The sequence below is a fragment of the Marmota flaviventris genome, chromosome 10, assembly GCF_047511675.1.
Source record: "Marmota flaviventris isolate mMarFla1 chromosome 10, mMarFla1.hap1, whole genome shotgun sequence".
NCBI lineage: Eukaryota > Metazoa > Chordata > Mammalia > Rodentia > Sciuridae > Marmota > Marmota flaviventris.
Genome location: NC_092507.1, coordinates 26,923,875 through 26,943,290, shown reverse-complemented (window position 1 = coordinate 26,943,290; position 19,416 = coordinate 26,923,875). Strand labels below are relative to the sequence as shown.

Genomic DNA, 19,416 nt, shown 5'->3' with positions numbered 1-19,416 from the left:
TCTTTGAAATAGCTTCTATCCTGTCCCTAGTCTCCTACCTTTCCACTTTATGTCTTCCAAAGAGAAAGGTATCACCAGAAATCTATTCTCAGTCTTCTTATCTCGACTTTACACATTTCCCTAGCTTTTAACTATCACCTCATGCTGACAAGCCTCAAATCTCAATCTCCACTTTGACTTGTCTTCTGAGCTCTTGGCACTTAGTTCCAAGTGAACTGCTCCATTTTAATGTTCACTGTGCAATTCAACCTCTAAATATCCAAAGCAAAATATTAAAAAACCTGTTCCTTTCACAATCTGTATTTCTGTTAAAGCTATCACCACTGCACAAGCTAGGAATTACGAAGCCATTCGTATTTCTTCCCTTTCTCCATGGACTGAAATCATTCTTTCTTTCTCTAAATATTGCAGCTAGGGCTAGGAATATGGTCAGTAGTAGAGCATTTGCCTAATGTGTGTACAATCCTGGATTGCATCCCCAGCACCGCCCTAAAAAAGCATCTATGCCATCCTTTTACCCCACTGTTGCCACTATCTTAGAACTCATTACTGCCAATCCAGAAAAATTTAAAGTATGTACCAGAGGTACCCCATGAAATATTTGTTTAATTTTCATCTAACAATTAGAAATAAAGATTTGTAGCCCAGCATGGTGGGAATCCCTGCTCCCTGGGAAGTTAAGGCAGAAAGATCATAAGTTCCAGGCCATTCTGAGCAACTTAGCAAGACCCTGTCTCACCCACATAAATACAGTTATCTCATAAAAGACAAAAAAGCACTATAAACATACACTGAAGAAAAGACAGCCTCTTCAACAAATGATGCTGGGAAAACTGGAAATCCATATGTAGCAGAATGAAATTTAACCCCTCTCACCCTGAAAAAACTCAAAGTAGATCAAGGACCTAGGCATTAGACCAGAGATCCTGTCCCTACAAGAAGAAAATGTAGGCCCAATTTTCCATCATGTCATCTTAGGAAATGATTTCCTCAGCAAGACTCTTAACGCATAAGAAGTAAAAATGCAGAATCAATAAATGGGATGGTATCAAACTAAAAAGCATCTTCATAGCAAAGGAAACAATCAAGAGCTTCAGGAGAAAATCTTTACCACCTGCACCTCAGATAGAGCATTAATCTCTAGTATATACAAAGAACTCAAAAAACTTAACATCAAAACCACAAATAACCCAGTCAATAAATTGGCAAAGGAACCAAATAGGTGCTTGATAGAAGATATATGATCAGTCAACAAATAGCAATTAGAGAAATGCAAATTAAAACTACACTGAGATTCCATCTCACTCCAATCAGAATGGCAATTATCAAGAATACAAGCAATACGGACTGGGGTTGTGGTTCAGTGATAGCATGTTCTCCTCACACAAATGAGGCACTGGGTTCGATGCTCAGCACCACATAAAAATGAAATAAAGATTTTGTATCCATCTACAATTAAAAAATATTTTTTTTTAAAAAAAGAATACAAGCAATAGTAAATGTTGGAGAGGATGTGGGGAAAAGGGTGCACTTATATGTTGCTGGTGGGACTGAAAATTGATGTAACCACGCTGGAAAGCAGTATGGAGATTCCTCAGAAACTTGCAATGGAAGTACCATTTGATCCAGTTATTCCACTCCTTGGTATATACACAAAGGACTTAAAATCAGCACACTACAATGATGCAGCTACATCAATGTTTATAGCAGCTCAATTCACAATAGCTAAGTTATGGAACCAATCTAGATGCCCTTTGCCAGATGAATGGATAAAGAAAATGTGGTATATATACACATTTGAATCTTACTCATAAAAAGAGTGACTTTATGACTCTTGCTGGTAAATGGATGGATCTGGAGACTATCATGCTAAGTGAAATAAGCCAATCCCAAAAAAAACAAAGTTAGCGGAGTGCAGTGGCGCACGCCTGTAATCCCAATAGCTCGGAAGGCTGAGGCAGGAGGATCGCAAGTTCAAAGCCAGCCTCAGCAACTTCGAGATGCTAAGCAACTCAGTGAGACCCTGTCTCTAAATAAAATACAAAATAGGGCTGGGGATGTGGTTCAGTGGTTGAGTGCTCCTAAATTCAATCCCCAGTATACCACCCCCCCCCCAAAAAAAAAACTCCAAAAGGTCAAATGTTCTCTCTGATGTGTGGATGCTAACCCAGAAGGTGGGGGGATGGTGGATTAGACAAAGGGGAATGAAGGGAAGGGTAGGGAGGATGGGGATAGAAAAGGCAGTAGAATGAATTAGATCTAACCTTCCTATGTTAATACATGAATACACTACCAGTGAAACTCCAATCATGTACAACCACAAGAATGGGATCTTAATTAGAATAAGTTATACTTCATGTATGTATAAGATGTCAAAATACACTCTATTGTCATGTATATCTAAAAAAGAAGAAAATTTTAAAAACAGACTGTCTCAAAGATATAGCTTATAGGACATGACTTGCTGCCCGCTTTCCAGTCTTGGAGCCGCATGTGTGGTTGGGATGGCGCCTGGTGATCAGCCAGGAGGCAGTGCTGTCGGTGGTGAAGGAAAAAACAGACCACCTCCAGGATAAATCTAGGACTCTTCCTCTGGGGGAGCGGGCCGCCAGTCGACCTTTACCTTTCTTGGCTCATCCTGGTCAGGGCGTGCTTTCCCCACTTCTCCTGATAGTCAGGAGGAGATGGGGGGCTAAAAACCCCGACAATAGCTCAGTGGTAGAATGCCTTTGGGTTTAATAGATTTAATTTAGTTAGAAAGGAAGCGAGGGAGGAAAGAAAGAAAAAGGGAAATTAAGATTTGCAAATATTCATGAATATGGATTGTCATGAGTGTTCTCACTTAGTCCATGTCAGATGGTCATATGTCACACATAATACACCAGGAATCTTGAGAAAATAAGACTTTTGCAACATACAAGAGTTAACAGCCAGGGTAGGATATCATTCAGTGGTAGAGCACTTGCTAGTAATATGCAAGGACTTGGGTTCTATTTCCAATATCATTTAAAAAAGAGAGAGAGAGTTACAGTGGTGCCACCAATTAGCACATGCATGCTACCATTAACCTGAAAATTTCAATTATTTAAATATAGTTTTAATAATTTATTTCAAAATTTCTCACTTTTAATTTTTCTATAGTTATATATTAAAATAGTAGTACATGTCTACATAATTTTAAAAATGTGTACATGTATATTTATCTATTTACAGATGAGTACAAGGTCAAATAAATTTCACTTATTAAAAATATGTGATCAATGGTTTGAAGACCATTGCTGTAGACTACAATAGCTTTCCAAATGTTCTCTAGCTTCCAGTCTTTCTCTTCATTCTCCACATTGCCACCACTTATGCTTAGAAGCCTCCAAGAGCTCTCCCGTTTCTGGATTTATAAGCTTTAGCATAGACTAAATATCCCTCTTAACCTACTCTCTGGCTAACTTTTCAGACTCATCTCTAACTATTCTATTTATGTTGGCCTATTTCTGTTGCACAAACATTTCAAGCCTTTGCTCAAGCTCTTGCTATATGGATTCTTCTTTCTTCTTGTCCACTACTGTTTAACTATTCTCCTCAAACACCATGGCATATGTCCCATCCTCCTTGTTAGGTAAAGGGAGCACATCACAGTGCATAATGTGCATCTCATAGAATTAACTAGTCACTCCATACAGATTACAAAATCTTTAGGAGTCATGTTGTATCTATCTTGTTAGCTCCAGAACCTACCACAGTGTCAATACATAAAACAGGGCACAATAAATTAACAGTTAATTAAATCATACAGAAGGTCCAAAAATGATTCATTACTCCAGGGTTTAGAATTATAATTCTAATAGGTCTATATATCCTTTAAATTTAGTACCAATAGCATTTTACTTTGGTATGGATATTCATATGGAAAATTAAGAGAACTGGCTTAAATTGATTTACTTTAACCTAAGGGAAAAAAAAACTGGAACAGTCTAAAAGTAAAAAATCAAGTACATTCAATGCAATATAGCTGTTATTATAATTTAAATCTATAAAAATGAGTATTATTAATAATACCTATTAGCCAGTCCCTGCTGTTTAGACATGTTTATTTATAAAAGTACCTTCAAATTCCAAATATACCATAGGAATATAAGCCAAAATTTCTAGGGTATTTAGATACTACTTTAAAAGAATTTTGAAATGTGAAATAATTACCATCTGTTAGCTTTCCTACCTTCCAAGCGACTAATAAAAAAATAAAACTGTTTTAGTAGCTGATATATTTTGCATAGTATAGTTTCCCCAAGATATTTAACACTAAAAACTAAACAACCTGATTTTCAGTGCGGTATTTTCAGAGATATGTCCTCTAAATCACTTTAATCAGAAGTACATCCATCTATAGATATGACCACAAAGGCACAAGTGACACAAAATAACAAAATTGAAAATCAAGAAAGCAAAAAGACAACATGTAGAAAGGGAGAACAATTTGTGAATCATATATCTGATAAGAAAGTTTTCATCTAGCATGTATAATGAAATCCTACAACCTACACTCTAAAGTCAAATGACCCAATTTAAAAAATGGGCAAGAGACCTAAAAAGATATTTCTCCAAAGAAAATATGCAAATAGTCAGTAAATATATGAAAAGATGTGCAATATCATTAGCCACTAGGAAAATTCTGTTATCAAAATGACAAGGAGATACTACTTCATACTCATTAGGATGACGAAAATAAAAAAAAGAGGGCTGGAGTTGCAGCTTAGTGGTAGAGTGCTTGCCTGGCATGTGTGAGGCACTGGGTTCGATCCTCAGCATCATATGTAAATAAATAAAATATAGGGCAATGAACAACTAAAAAATATTAATAAAATAAAAAGAGATAATAACAAATATTGGTGAGAATGTAGAGAAAATGGAATCCTTGTTCACTATTAGTAGTAATATTAAATGGTATAGTGACCAGGCACAATGGTGCATGCCTATAATCACAGCAACTCAAGAGGCTGAGACAGGAGAATTGCCAAGTGCAAGTTCAGTCTCAGCAACTTAGCAAGACCCTATCTCAAAGTAAAAATTTAAGAAGGATTGAGGATGTAGCTAGATAGTAAAGCTTTCCTGGGTTCAATCCCCAGTGCAAAATACATAAATTGAAAAATAAAATAAAATGGTACAGCCACTTTAGAAAAGAGTCTGAACGTATCTCCAAGAGTAAACACAGAATCATCACAATTTCACTCTTAAGTACATAACCAAGAGAATTGAAAATATATGTCCCACACAGAATCCTGCACATTAATGTTTATAACAACTTTATTCATAGCAGTCAAAAAATGGAAACAACCTAAAACATTGACTGATGAGTGAATAAGCATAATGTATCAATTAGTGGAATATCACTCAGCAGTAAAAATAAATGAAGTATAATACTGGCACATGCTATAACATGAGTAAAACCCGAAAACATTATACAAAGACAAAGAAGCTCATCACAAAAAAAACACATATTGTATGACTCCATGTACATTAGATGTCTACAAGAGACAAATCTACTGAGACAGAGAGTAGAATAGTGGTTGGCAGGGACGTGAGGATGGAGGCAAGGGTGAGTGACTACAAATCAGGAAAGATTTTCTTTTGGGGAGGATGGTATGTTCTACAATTAGATGGCAGTGTACATCATCTCTGTGAATACACTAAAAACCACTGAGTTGTATACTTGGGTGAACTTTAAAGTATGTGAATTATACATCAAGAAAGTTATTAAAAACATTGTCTTTCTATTAGCATACTATCCAACTCTAACACTATGCTAACAATATTCTTAATAACATTAGAGTTCCTTCTGCTGATCTGAAATTTCTATTTAAACGTCAAAATGGTATCAGTAGATTTATTTTTTCCTTCTAAAATTCAATGGGTGGTATTATATTACCTCCATGTGCAATATGCACAAATATTTGCCATTGTTTTTAATCATATCAGAAGAGTAATATCAATAATAGTACAATGACCATAAATATTCAATTTGTAAAACTGAACCAAGAAATTCAATGACAACCTACTACCATTTCAAGAGTCCTTCAAAATTTTATTAATGTTTAAAATACATCTTACAGTTATAATCATGTTGCCTATACAACTTTTGAAAATGTTTGTAATTCCACCATCTAGTGATTTTAAATACGTACCTAATCAGAGCTTATCCCCATGCATATTTAGTAGTTGGAAAAACTAGCATAAAATCTCAAGTTAGAGAATGTATACCATAGTATTTCTAAAAATAGCTGGCTTTTAGTTATTGTGACTATCACCTGTTAAAATAACAACATACCCCCCCAAACTAGCAGCATTTGAAATCTGCTTAACAAACCTATTCTTTGTTTTCAAACAAACGAAAAACTCTATTCTTTCATTGAAAAAAACTTGTTATTTTACCAAATAATTATTTTCAATCAAAAGCACTTAATAGGGAAAAGAAAGAAGGAGAAAATCCAATTTCTTGCAGAAAGGGGGGGGGGTGGAAACAACAGAAAGAAAAGCTAAGAATAAATTTGTAGAAAGGTTGACTCACAAAATGATTCACAAGCACTTCCTGGATATTTTGTCCAAGAAAACTCCTCTGACTAAGGTGGAAATTTGTTTGGCCACAATACCTCATTCTATTATTATGATTAATGCCTCAGTGCCAAATATTTGTTCATGTGGCATATGGACAAGATAAATCTCATATGCATTAGTTTAAGTATTTAAAAACTTAAGTCACTTAGAAAAGAATCAATATGACATTATGGAAGGCAACAATAAAAACATCTTACACTACACCACAATAGCTAAACTGTGGAACCAACCTAGATCCCCTTCAGTAGATAAATAAAGAAAATTTGATATATATAAACAATGAAATATTGCTCCACAATAAAAGAGAATAGAATCATGGCATTTGCAGGTAAATGAATGGAATTGGAGAATATAATGCTAAATGAAGTTAGCCAATCCCCCCCAAAAAATGCCAAATGTTTTCTCTGTTACAAGGAGGCTGATTCATAGCAGGGTTGGGACGGGGAGCATGGGAGGATTAGATGATCTCTAGATAGGGCAAAGGGTTGGGAAGGTAAGGGAGCGGGGATGGGGGTAGGAAAGACAATGGAACGAGATGGACATCATTACCCTAAGTACACGTATGAAGACATGAATGGTGTGAATATACTTTGTATACAACCAGAGATATACAACAAATTAGAATTAAAAAATTTTACACTAAAAATAAAACAATTTGTTGTAGTTTTAACCATTTTGGTAAAGTTAAATTAGATGTAATAAACTGCTGCATTTTGACCCTTAACTGTTTTGCTAATGAAAAGGAACTGCAAAGTTGTATACCGTTCCTTCTAATTTCTAGAATTTCAGTTGTTGAACTGTTGCAATTGAATTAACAGTTTCAGAAAGCTACCAACAATTTTTGTTTGGTTGTTTTTTTTCGGGGGGGTTACATATTGACCCAAAGTGCTCTACCTGCTAAGGGACATCCCCAGTCCTTTCTAGTTTAGTATTTTGAGGCAGGGTCTAGCTAAATTGCCTTGAACATGTGATCCTTCCTGGCTCATCCTCTGGAGTTGCAGGGATTATAAGTGTGAACCAACACCAGTGTTAACTGACTAGTCATGTAATAATACCAGGATAACTTAAGACAAAAGCAGGTCTTTTGAAGAAAATAAATGGACATGTTGACACTGAATCAAGAAATATCAACAAAGCACATTTGGCCCTCCCATATCTATCAGTTCCGCTTCTGCAAACTCAACCAGCCTCAGATTGAAAATATTTGAAAAAAAAGCACTTGTGTTTGAAAAAGTACAGACTTTTTTCCTTGTCATTTCCCTTAAACAATGTAGTCTAACAAGTATTTTATACAGTTATGTCCACTATAGTCATTTAAGTAATCTAGTGATTTAAAGTACATGGGAGGATATGTGAAGGTTATTTGACACTGACACTACATTATCTTATATAAGGGACATGAACATCTGAAGATTTGGGTATCAGTGGGGGGGGTCCTGAAACAAAACACCAAGTATATCAAGTAAGGGACCACTGATTAAAGCCTACTTATGCTATTTTTAGAGTCCCAAAGAAGTCTATAGTTTCTATCAAAACTCAAATAATTAGGGGCTGGGGTTGTGGCTCAGTGGTAGCTGCTCAGTGGTAGCGCACTTGTCTGGCATGTGTGGGGCACTGGGTTTGATCCCCAGCACAACATAAAAATAAATAGATAAATAAAATGAAAGTATTGTGTCCATCTACAATTAAAAAAAAACTCAAATAATTAGCAACAAAAACTCTCAGATAAAAGATACATGATAAAAATTTTGAAACATCAAAATTACAGATCAAATCACGCATATTGGCAAGTAATACAGCAAAGCAAACCAAACTAGAAACAAAAATATAATTAACAATGTCAACAGGATCATATGTTAAGTCAGAATGTACCATGCCAATTTATTATATATTTCTCCCAAACTTAACCAATACATTGAGCATTTATATGTGAAACTCTATGCTATGCAACTTCATACACACATATATAATAAAAAGATTCTCTAATACTCACAAAACAAAAACATGACGTAGAAGGAACAAAAATAATAAACAGTTCTGTTGTTTATCCTAATATTGTTGCCTTTGCACCAGGAATACTAAGAACACCTTAACTGATGAGCCCTAAGCCTCAATCCCCCACCATTCCCTCATTTCTAATACATTTTGTCTTCGAGTAAATGTTTTCCTAACATTTTCATCATGTAATTCTTCTATTCAACAACCTATAATAATTCTCTTCTATATAATTATTTCTCTCTCTCTCTCTCTCTCTCTCTCTCTCTCTATATATATATATATATATATATATATATATATATATATATTAATATAAATATATATATTTAATGTCAGAGGTGATTCTTTCGGTCCAGACAAGTTGAAGAGGCACTAGGAAGTTCTGCCCTAGACATTCTATCAGTTAAGAGATTTACTTGGATTAATAAATGCTTTTTTAAAATGCAAACATCTACCACAAGGGTCAGGATTACTCTTCACTCAAATTTACACATTAAGTCAGGTGTGGTAGCACATACCTATAATCCCAGCAACTCAAGGGGTTGAGGCAGGAGGACTGCAAGATCAAGGACAGCCTAGGCAATTTAGAGAGACTGTCTCAAAATTAAAAGGGCTGGGGAGGTAGCTTAATAGTGAAGCACCCCTGGGTTTTACCCTCAGTACTGCCAAAAAAAGGTCGGGGGGCTGAGAGAGCATCCCTAAATCCAATCCCCATTACTACCAAAGAAAATGCAATGCAGTTTTAAGAAACAAGAAAAAAGGGATTTTTTTTTTTTTTTTTTAATTTGGTAGTACAAGGTATTGAACTCAGGGGCACTCCATCACTTAGTTACATCCTGAACCCTTTTTAATTTATTATTATTTTTTCCTTACTGAAAATTTTTATTCATATTTGACAAATATTTCTCTTTCCACTTTTTCTTGATACATTATGTTGCATATAATGATGGGATTTATTGTTACATATTCATATCTGCACAAAATATAATAATATTATTTGGCCAATATCATTCCCTAGCACTTTCCCCCTCCCTCCCCACCTCCCACCTTGTGGTCCCTTTCATGAGATAAGCCCTCCCTCACTCCTTTCTTCCCCTTTTTTCCTCTCTAGCTTTCATATGAGAGAAAACATACGACCATTAACGTTCTGAATTTGGCATATTTCACTTAATATAATGGTGTCTTTTTCCTGCAAATGACATAGTTTCATTTTTCTTTTTGACTGAATAAAACTCCACTGTGTGTGTGTGTATGTATATGTATGTGTGTGTGTGTGTGTGTGTGTGTGTGTGTGTGTATATACATATATATATATCACATTTTCTTTATCCACTCATCCATTAATGGATACCTAGGCTGGTTCCATAGTTTGACTTCTGTACTGCTATGAACATGGGTCTGCATGTATCACTACAGTGATGATGACTTTAATTCTTTAGGATAAATGCCAAAAATAAGGAACCCTTCATGAATTTGCATGTCATCCTTGTGCAGGGGCCATGTTAATCTTCTCTGTATCCTTCCAATTTTTGTATATGTGCTGCCAAAGTGAGCACCTTTTTATTTTATTTTAAGACAAGTTTCCCTAAATCATGAACTTGCAATCCTCTTCCACCGGTTCCTGAGTGGCTGGGATTACAGGTATACACTATACCCAGCTAGACTTTCATAGTTCCCCCCCTTTTTTTTTCCCATCCTAGTACTAGAGATTGAAACCAGGGGCATGTTTTAACCACTAAGCTTCATCTCCAGCCCTGCTCCTTTTGAAATATTCTTAGTTGTAGATGGACATAATATCTCTATTTCATTCATTCACTTCTTATGTGGTACTGAGGATTAAACCCAGTACCTAATTCTGGGTTTAATTAAGTGGTGGAGGGAGCGTTCTACCACTGAGCCACAATCCCAGCACCCCAGCCTTTTTTTATATTTTATTTAGAGACAGGGACTCACTAGTTGCTTAATGCTTTGATAAATTGCTGAGGCTGGCTGTGAACTCATGATCTTCCTGCCTCAGCCTCCCAAGCCGCTGGGATACAGGCATGTGCTACCATGCCTGGCTTAGACTTTTGTATTTCTTATGTGTTTATTACCTCTACTAAAACTACAAATTTATTTTAATTTTAATTTTTTATTTTATTTTATTAATTTTTTTTTTTTAGCTGTCAATGGACCTTTATTTTATATGTGGTGCTGAGAATCAAACCCAGGGCCTCACATTGCTAGGCAAGAGTTCTACCACTGAGCTACAATCCAGCCCTAATTTTTTATTCTATTAATTTATTTTTAAAATTTCAGATTTCTTTACATCTATACCTTAGTAAATGAACGCTCTTAATAATACTTATTAAAAGGCATGACAAATCAAAGGCCAGATTAAATGTCACTGTTTCATAAATGTGTTGTCATTTTTTAAAATTAGAATACACTTGGTAACCACCGCCCACATCATAAATTCCTTTTACATTTCCTGTATTACCTAAACCACAACCAGGAAAAAAAAAAAAAAAAAAAAAAAAAATATATATATATATATATATATATAAATAAAACATTTGGGGGAGGGCTGAGGAAGCTTACTGAAAGCAGACTGATACAATCTTTACATGCCCTCTGCATTTCTATGTAAGAATAAGGAATAGTCAAGGGTTGAGGACATAAGAACAGAAAGCAAAAAATCATTACAATCACCATTTCTACCCATCACTGATACCATCACCATCACCATCACCATCCTCATTTTCATCATCATCTTACAGGGAACTCATGAAAGCAGTGAAGTAGGGTGGGGAAGACAAAGAAAACACACAATGTTATCTAACAGCAACAAATTGACATGCTCAGGAAACTCAGCCTGATTTCAAAAGCATGTAAAAATAACTTAGAACTTTTCTACTATCACATGGAAAATATGTGAGATCATTTATAATAGAATAATCTCAGGAGTGTTGAGATTTTTCTCAACTTCACACCTCTGAAGTACAAACAATTTCAAAACAAATTACCGTGTGTTCTTGGTCAAACTGTTGTTACATATTACCATTGTTATTCAGTTATTCAAGATAAACATAAATAATTACTAAAGCAAAACAGAAATAGCAAAAAATCTCTACAACTTAATGACTCTTACCTGTTCACTCTCCTAGGACATTTGTCTGGTTTAATATCTACCTCATAGAGGTAGACATCAATCTTTGGAATCTCAACTTGAAAACAGTTAGCCAGCAGTTTAATGGGTTTGCCCATGGTGCCATAGCCAGGTCTTCTGGGCACCATGAGTAGGGGCTGGGCCCCAACAGGTCCTGTCAGGAGGGGGAAAAAAAAGAGTTATACTATTACAATCTGCATTTGATAACCCTGTCAACTGGAGGATGTTACAAAATGTGTGTGAGAACAAAAGCAAAGTAAATAAGAAGAAAAAAGGCAAATATTAACAAACTAGAAACAAAGTATAATAAAATGTTAGAAAAGCACAAAATACATTTGAAAAAATAAAATTGGTAAGTTCTAGGCAATACTGATATTTTTTAAGAGGAAGAAAAGGACTTATGTAACCAATGTTAGAAATGAAAAAATTGATACTCACTACAAATTCTGAGGACATTATAAATACTATGCCAATAAATTTTACAGTTTGATGAAACAAATTCCTAGAGAAATCCAATAACACATAAAAGTATATAAAAATCCAAAAAGTCCTGTTTAGGAATGTAAAATGGAGTATGTGGTTCCTCAAAAACTAAAAGTAAGCCAGGTGTGGTAGTGCATGCCTGTAATCCCAGCAACATGGAAGGCTGAGGCAGGAAGATGACAAATTCAAGACCAGCCTCAGTATTTTAGTACAAGACCCTGTCTCAAAATGAAAAAAAAAAAAAAAAAGGACTAGAGGTGCAGCTCAGTAGTAAAGCATCCTTGGGTTCAATACCAGTCCCCAAACAAAAAAACCCTAAAAGTAGAATTACCATATTATCAAGTAATTCTATTTTGGGGTATACATATACTCAAATTAATTAAAAGCAGAAAGAATTGAAAAAGATATTGGTATACACATTCACAGGAGTATGACTGACAACACTCAAAAGGTAGAAGTAACTGAAGTGCCCACAGATGCATGAATCATAAACTAAATGTGGTATATATACACAATAGAAAATTATTCAACCTTAAAAAGGAAGAAATTCTGACAAATGCTACAACACAGGTTAACACTGAGGACATAATGCTAAGTGAAATAGTTAAAAAAAAAAAAAAAAAGACAAAAACTGTCATTCCCCTTATATGAAGTACTTAGAATACAATTTCATAGAAGAAAGAAAGCACAAGTGTGGTTGATAGAGCCAGACACAGTAGTGCACACCTATAATCCCTGCTATTCAGGAGGCTGAGGCAGCAAGTCCATGTCTTGAAATAAAAAACACAACTGGGGAGAGCTGGAGTTGCAGCTCAGTGGTAGAGCACTTGCCTTGCTTACGTGAGGCACTGGGTTTGATTCTCAGCATTGCATATAAATTAACGATTAAAATAAAGTTCTATAAACAACTAAAAAAATATTTAAAAAAAAAAAAAGCAAATGGGGGTGCTGGAGTTGTGGCTCAGTGGAAGAGCGCTTGCCTTGTATGGGTAAGGCACTGAGTTTGATTCTCAGCACCACATATAAATAAATAAAATAAAAGGTCCAACAACTGAAAAAAAAAAAAAGTGAATGGGGATATATCTCAATAGTAAAGTGCTTCTGGGTTCAATAATCTCAGTACAAAAAAAAAAAAAGTGGTCTCTAGGGTTATGGCAGGAGCTAATGGGGAGTTGTATAATGGGTACAGTTTCAGTTTTGAAAGATAAAAGAGTTCCAAAGATTGTTGGCCAATGATATGAAATATATTTAAGCATATCCAATTGTACATTCGAAAATGTTAAGATAGTAAATTTTGTGTATTTTGCCCCAATTTTTAAAAATGTCTATTATTAATTTTTGCTGAGGGCCATTGCTAAGTAAGAATGACACATGGCACGACCCAGGTCATTTGCAGTGTCATTGCATGTAAGGTGACCTTGCTCAAGGACCAGGGCGGATCAGAGATTCAGAGAGTGTTTGGGATTTTGCCCAGAACGTGATTGGGGCCCAGAACATGAATTCCCCCAGAACGTGTTTGTAGAGTGCTGGTGTGAGTTCGGGAATAAAGAATTGCTGTTTGAATCTACAAGGCTGTGAGTGGCTCGTGATTTTGTGCCCAGTCAGACTGCAGCAAATTTTTAAAATTTTCTAAAAAAAACTTTAACAATGCATTTTGCATGATATTAAATTTTTAGAGCTCAAAATATTGTAGCTTTGTTAATCAAAATTCAAACAAATTCAATTAATAAATAACTGTTAAGAATAAATTAAAAATTAAAAAGTCCTATAACTATCTGAAAAAGTTAAATTTACAATTATAACTATTTTTTAATATTTATTTTTTTGTTGTAGTTGGACACAATACCTTCATTTCACTTATTTATTTTTATGTGGTGCTGAGGATCGAACCCAGGGTCTCACATATGTGAGGCAAGGGCTCTACCACTAAGCCACAACCCTACCCAATTATAACTATTTTTATACATACAAAAAGACTGAAGATCCAGATGGTTTCTTTGGATAATTACATTAAACATTTAAGGAAAAGAATAACACCTATCTTATATAAACTCTTCCCAAGAATAGGAAAAAAGTAAATATACCGCAATTCAATTTATGATGCTAAAATTTTGATACTAAAACCTGACAAAAACATAAAAAAGTAAAACTATGGGCAAATCTTATTCATGAACACATATGCAAAAATCTGAACAAAATGGTAACAAATTAAAAGGAGCAATGTATAAAACAAAAAGGATGAATTTATATTAGGAATAAAAAGTTAATAATAAATGTTTATTCAATGTGAATAAAAACACATAAAGGGCTGCCCAAATCATTTGTTTTAAAATTTACTTTCATGTATTTTTAAAAATCTCCAAGAACATAATCTTTCCTGCTGTGTTACAGAAGATTCTACCTATGCTACAGACAAGGCTGGGGATGTAGCTCAGGGATAGAGGGCCCCAGTGTTCAATTCCCAGTACCAAAAATGGGGGGGGGAGCAGAAAGAGTGGGAATACGGAATAACTGACCTTCCTTTATCTTATGAGTCTTGACAGGACCAAATTGGATAATGTATAACAGCTAAAATTTAGCTCTCAGTTATGTGCTAAGTGCTTTATATATATTATCTTATTATCTCATTTAATTACATACATTATCTCATCTCATTCAATTGAACCCAGGGGTACTCTATCACTGAGCAACATACCCTACCCTTTTTATTTTTGAGACAGGTTCTCAATAAACTGTTGAGGCTGGCCTCAAACTTGCCATCCCTTCCTGTCTCAGCCTCCTGCATTGCTGGGAGACTTCATTTAATCTTTAAACCAACCCTACAAAGGAAGAATCATTTACAGATTAAGGTAAACAAATGATATGCCTAAAGCAATATAGCTAGTTATTAGCAAAACATGGAAAATGTTTTTTGTGTTCCACTCCTTTGTGTTCCACTAATCTATCTATTCTTCACCAACACCAAAATCTCTCGCTTATTCTACCACTGTAGTAAGTCTTGAAGTCACATCATTTCAGTCTTCTGAGTTCTTTAGTTCTATGCCAAGAAGTGTTACGATCTGATTTAAAATTTTAGCTGTTCTATGAAAAAATTATATGTAGGAGTACAAGCAAGGACACCAGTTAGCAAGCTATTTAATAGTCTGGGCAAAGGCTAATGTTTACTAGGACTAAAGCAGCAGCAACTAGGAGTGATGTGGTGGTAGAAAAATATTTAGAAGGTAGGCCTGACAAGAATTGCTAGTAGATTAGATGTGGGATAAGAGAAAAAAGCATTCTTTAGGTTTTTTGATCTTAGTAACTGAAAGAAAAGTGTCATTTACTGAGAGAAGACTCAAGAGATAGCAGTAATTTTGGATAATAAATCAAGAAGAGTTTCAGGACATGTTAAGTTCAAGGTATCTATACAAGCAGGTGTCCAGCAGATATAAATGTGGACTTCAGGACAGAGATCCAGGCTGGCCATGTAAATGGCGGGTATCTTTGGCACATAAGTAATATTTAAAACCACTGGATTACTATATTACACTTTTTTGCTAATTTTTTCTCTATTATTTGCATCTTGCTTGGTATTTTTTGTACAAACTGACAAAAACCAATATTCTGTTTCACAAATAAGCAATGAACAGAACTCTTCAGTTACTAATAGAGGAAACACTGTCAATATAAGCATTATACTTTCAATGAAGCACACTTCATTCAGTTATTTAACAAATACCTATTTTACCCACTAGAGTTGAAAATGTAATTACAGAGAAATACAAAGCAGTATCTGGAATTTTTCTCTACCTCAAACTTTCCTTTCAGTAACTATAGTAAGCAATGTCAATTAACCAAACTAAATTTCAAGTACAAAACCATTTAATTTCAAACCATATGCATGGTCTATGTTGTTCACAGACCTAACAAATTAGTTGTAAGTCTGAAGTCAATAACAGCTTAGAGCAAATATGAATAATGAAAAATAAGCAGTGAATAAATCATTTTCAACTATAGCCTATTAACAAATTGGATTTTCACTGGGAACTTTTGTTTTTAGTATTCATAGAATACCTGTTTCAACAATTCTACTTCTAGGAATTTATCCAAAAGTATGTACTGGACCAGTATACAAAGACCTATGTGCTAGGATAATTACAAAAGTTTTATTCATAATAATTAAAATCTGGAAAAGGATATAAATACCACCAATGAGACTGATTAAATAATAAATAAAATTAAATAATATTAGTAAATGTATTATATTGCTACATAGATATAAATAAGGATATGGGAAATTTTTCATGATAATGACTGAGTAGAAAAAACATTTTAAAAATAAAGCCTAGGGGCTGGGGTAGAGTTCAGTGGTAGAGAATTCACCTGAGGCACTGGGTTCAATCCTCTCAGCATTACATAAAAATAAAATAAAAAGGACTGGGGTTATGGCTCCGTAGTAGAGCACTTGCCTAGCAAGTGAGAGGCCCTGGATTCAATCCTCAGCACCATGTAAAAATAAATAAAGGTATTGTGTCCAACTACAACTAAAAAATAAATATTTTTAAAAAGTAAAAAATAAAATAAAAGTATTGTGACCATCTACAACTAAATATATATAAAATATATGTGTGTGTGTGTGTGTGTGTGTGTGTGTGTGTGTGTAAGAAAGCTGGGCTCCATGGCGCACGCCTGCTAGGGAGGCTGAGGCAGGAGGATCATGAGTTCAAAGCTAGCCTCAACAAAAGAAGGTGCTAAGCAACTCAGTGAGACCCTGTCTCTAAATAAAAACACAAAACAGGGGTGGGGATGTGGCTCAGTGGTCGAGTGCCCCTGAGTTCAATCCCTGGTACCTTCCCACAACCAAAAAAAAAAAATAATGAGAATAATAATAATATGATAGATAGATGTCTGGGAAGATACACAAGAAAAAAATTAATAATGGTTTTACCTGGAGGACAGGACCGTACTATCTTCACTAAATATTTTAGGCTTCCCTGTGAATTGTTTGCTTTTTAAAATAATAAACATTATTTTATAATCAGAAAAATTATTTTTGTTTTAGAAAAATATATTGTTAGTCTTTAAACCTGATATAATAAAATGCCTCTGATTTTATACATTTTAAGCCCACAAGGCCAACTAGTAAATATTAGCAACTTTATTATGCTCCTACCTGCTAATTTCAAATTCCATTTATTCATTCAGTAAATCAGTCCAAACATATTACACTTATTATCATACTTATATTTACTAGTCACTACAGTTAAATAATCACTTGGAGAACTTTCAGCCTGTTGAGAGTTAAATTCCTCAAAAGGCAGGATGGGGCCCAGTACTATGGCGTAGGCATAGTCTGTAATTCCAGTGATTCAGGAGGCTAAGGCAGGAGGAGCACAAGTTTGAGGCTAATCTGGACACATTAGCAAGGCTCTAAGCAACTTAGGGAGATCCTGTCTCAAAATAAAAAATAAAAAGGGCTGGGGATGTGGTTCAGTGGTTAAGCACTCCTGGGTTTAATCCCTGGTACCCTCTCCCCCTCCCCCTCAAAAAAGGAAGTATGGGAACAATTTATTTTTATTTTTATTTCTTTTTTGAGAGGAATACCAGGGATTGAAACCAGGGTGTTTAACTACTGAGCCACATTATTAGTTCTTTATATTTTGAGACAGGGTCTCAAATTGTTTAAGGCCTTGCTAAATTGCTGAGACTGGCTTTGAATTTATAATCCTCCTGCCTCAGCCCTCCAAGCTGCTAGGTTTGTGGGTGTGCACTAGCTAGGTAAGAATTTTTTTTTAATTAATTAATTTATTATTCCACAGCAGAATGCATTTTGATTCACTGTACACAACTGCAGTACAACTTTCCATTTCTCTGGTCCATCTCATTCCACCATAGGTAAGAATTTTTTAAAAAGGCATTTCTCCCCTTGAAAATAATAGAGGACATTATCTAAGTGACCCATTTTGCAATCCATTCTTTAACCATTTTTAAAATTCAGAGAAATATTAGAATATTTAGAAATCAATTAGAGTAACAGTATTAATAATGACTCAAAAATACTATTATGTACATCTACAATTATGAACATTTTCTGCATATGAAATACCTAAAAATATTTCCTGTCTATATTACATAGATACTGTCTGATTTCCCAAGAACTTGACAATTTGGAAATAATGTATAAAATAAATGGCTGATAGAATACAAAAAAATTTTCCAGATTATTTTATTAAACTGATATTCTAGACAAATGCACACAATTTTTAAAATAAAACATTTTATAACACTTATAAGAGAAAGCATTAGTTGTGTGACAAAGTTTTTCTGAATCTCAATAGTCTTTTTTTCTTTTTTAAAGCAGTGGATAGCCAAACAAAGTCATTAATATTAACATAGATAGTGGCAGAAAACCACAAATTCCAAATACAGAAAGGCTGTTTATATATCCTAACAGAATAACCATTATGGTTGAAAAATCACACAATATTCTTTCTCACATCTGTTTTGTTAATGAGCCAAGAATGAAGGTCTATTGAGTATCCTAGACAACTGAATTTAAAAAGTAGAAATGTCTGGTAAATGATGTTTATCCAAACATTATGAGACTAAACAGGTCTGGAAAAGATACTGTTCTTAAATAAATTATCTTTTTAGTTTTATCTTCCTGAAAACAAGTATCATTTTAGCTTTTTTTCTCCCAGTCATTATTTGTTATACATGTGGTAGTGGGGATGAACTCAGGGGCACTCTGCCACCAAGCTACGTCCCTAGCCCTTTTTATTTTAAGATAGGGTCTCTATATTATTTAAGGTAGGGCTGGGGTTGTGGCCCAATGCTAGAGCGCTCGCCTAGCACGCAGGAGGCACCAGATTCGATCCTCAGTACCACATAAAACTAAAATAAAGGCATTGTGTTCACCTACAACTAAAATATATATATATATATATATTTTAAAAAGATATGGTCTCACTAAGTTGGCTAGATTGGCCTCAAATTTATGATCCTCATGCCTCAGTCTCCAGAGTTGCTGGGATTACAAGTGTGCACTATCTTTCCCAGCACAACTTATTTTTTAAGGTTCCAGTATTAAGTACCTTTCAGGTAGACCCTCAATAATTTTAAGAATATAGAAATCAGTATTCAACCAGAATCCAACAGCTTAAGACAACTTGGCAAGAATTCTTCTCTAACCTAGATTTTTT

General features: G+C 34.7%; 1 protein-coding gene and 1 non-coding gene across 4 annotated transcripts in view; both read right to left on the bottom strand.

The window, feature by feature from the left end:
- Window positions 1-19,416, bottom strand: part of LOC114094375 (protein argonaute-3) — a 114,506-nt gene that overhangs the window by 90,519 nt on the left and 4,571 nt on the right. For 2 of the 3 annotated variants that reach the window (XM_071617677.1, XM_027937513.2), the window contains exon 2: window positions 11,735-11,906. In XM_071617677.1, the coding sequence (XP_071473778.1) occupies window positions 11,735-11,906 (172 nt within the window). Of the gene's footprint in view, window positions 1-11,734; window positions 11,907-19,416 lie in introns of those variants that run through there. The other variant, XM_071617678.1, reaches the window with a different exon arrangement.
- On the bottom strand, window positions 10,054-10,160 carry LOC114094540 (U6 spliceosomal RNA). Its single transcript, XR_003583052.1, has one exon. It is a non-coding gene; the product is annotated as a U6 spliceosomal RNA (small nuclear RNA).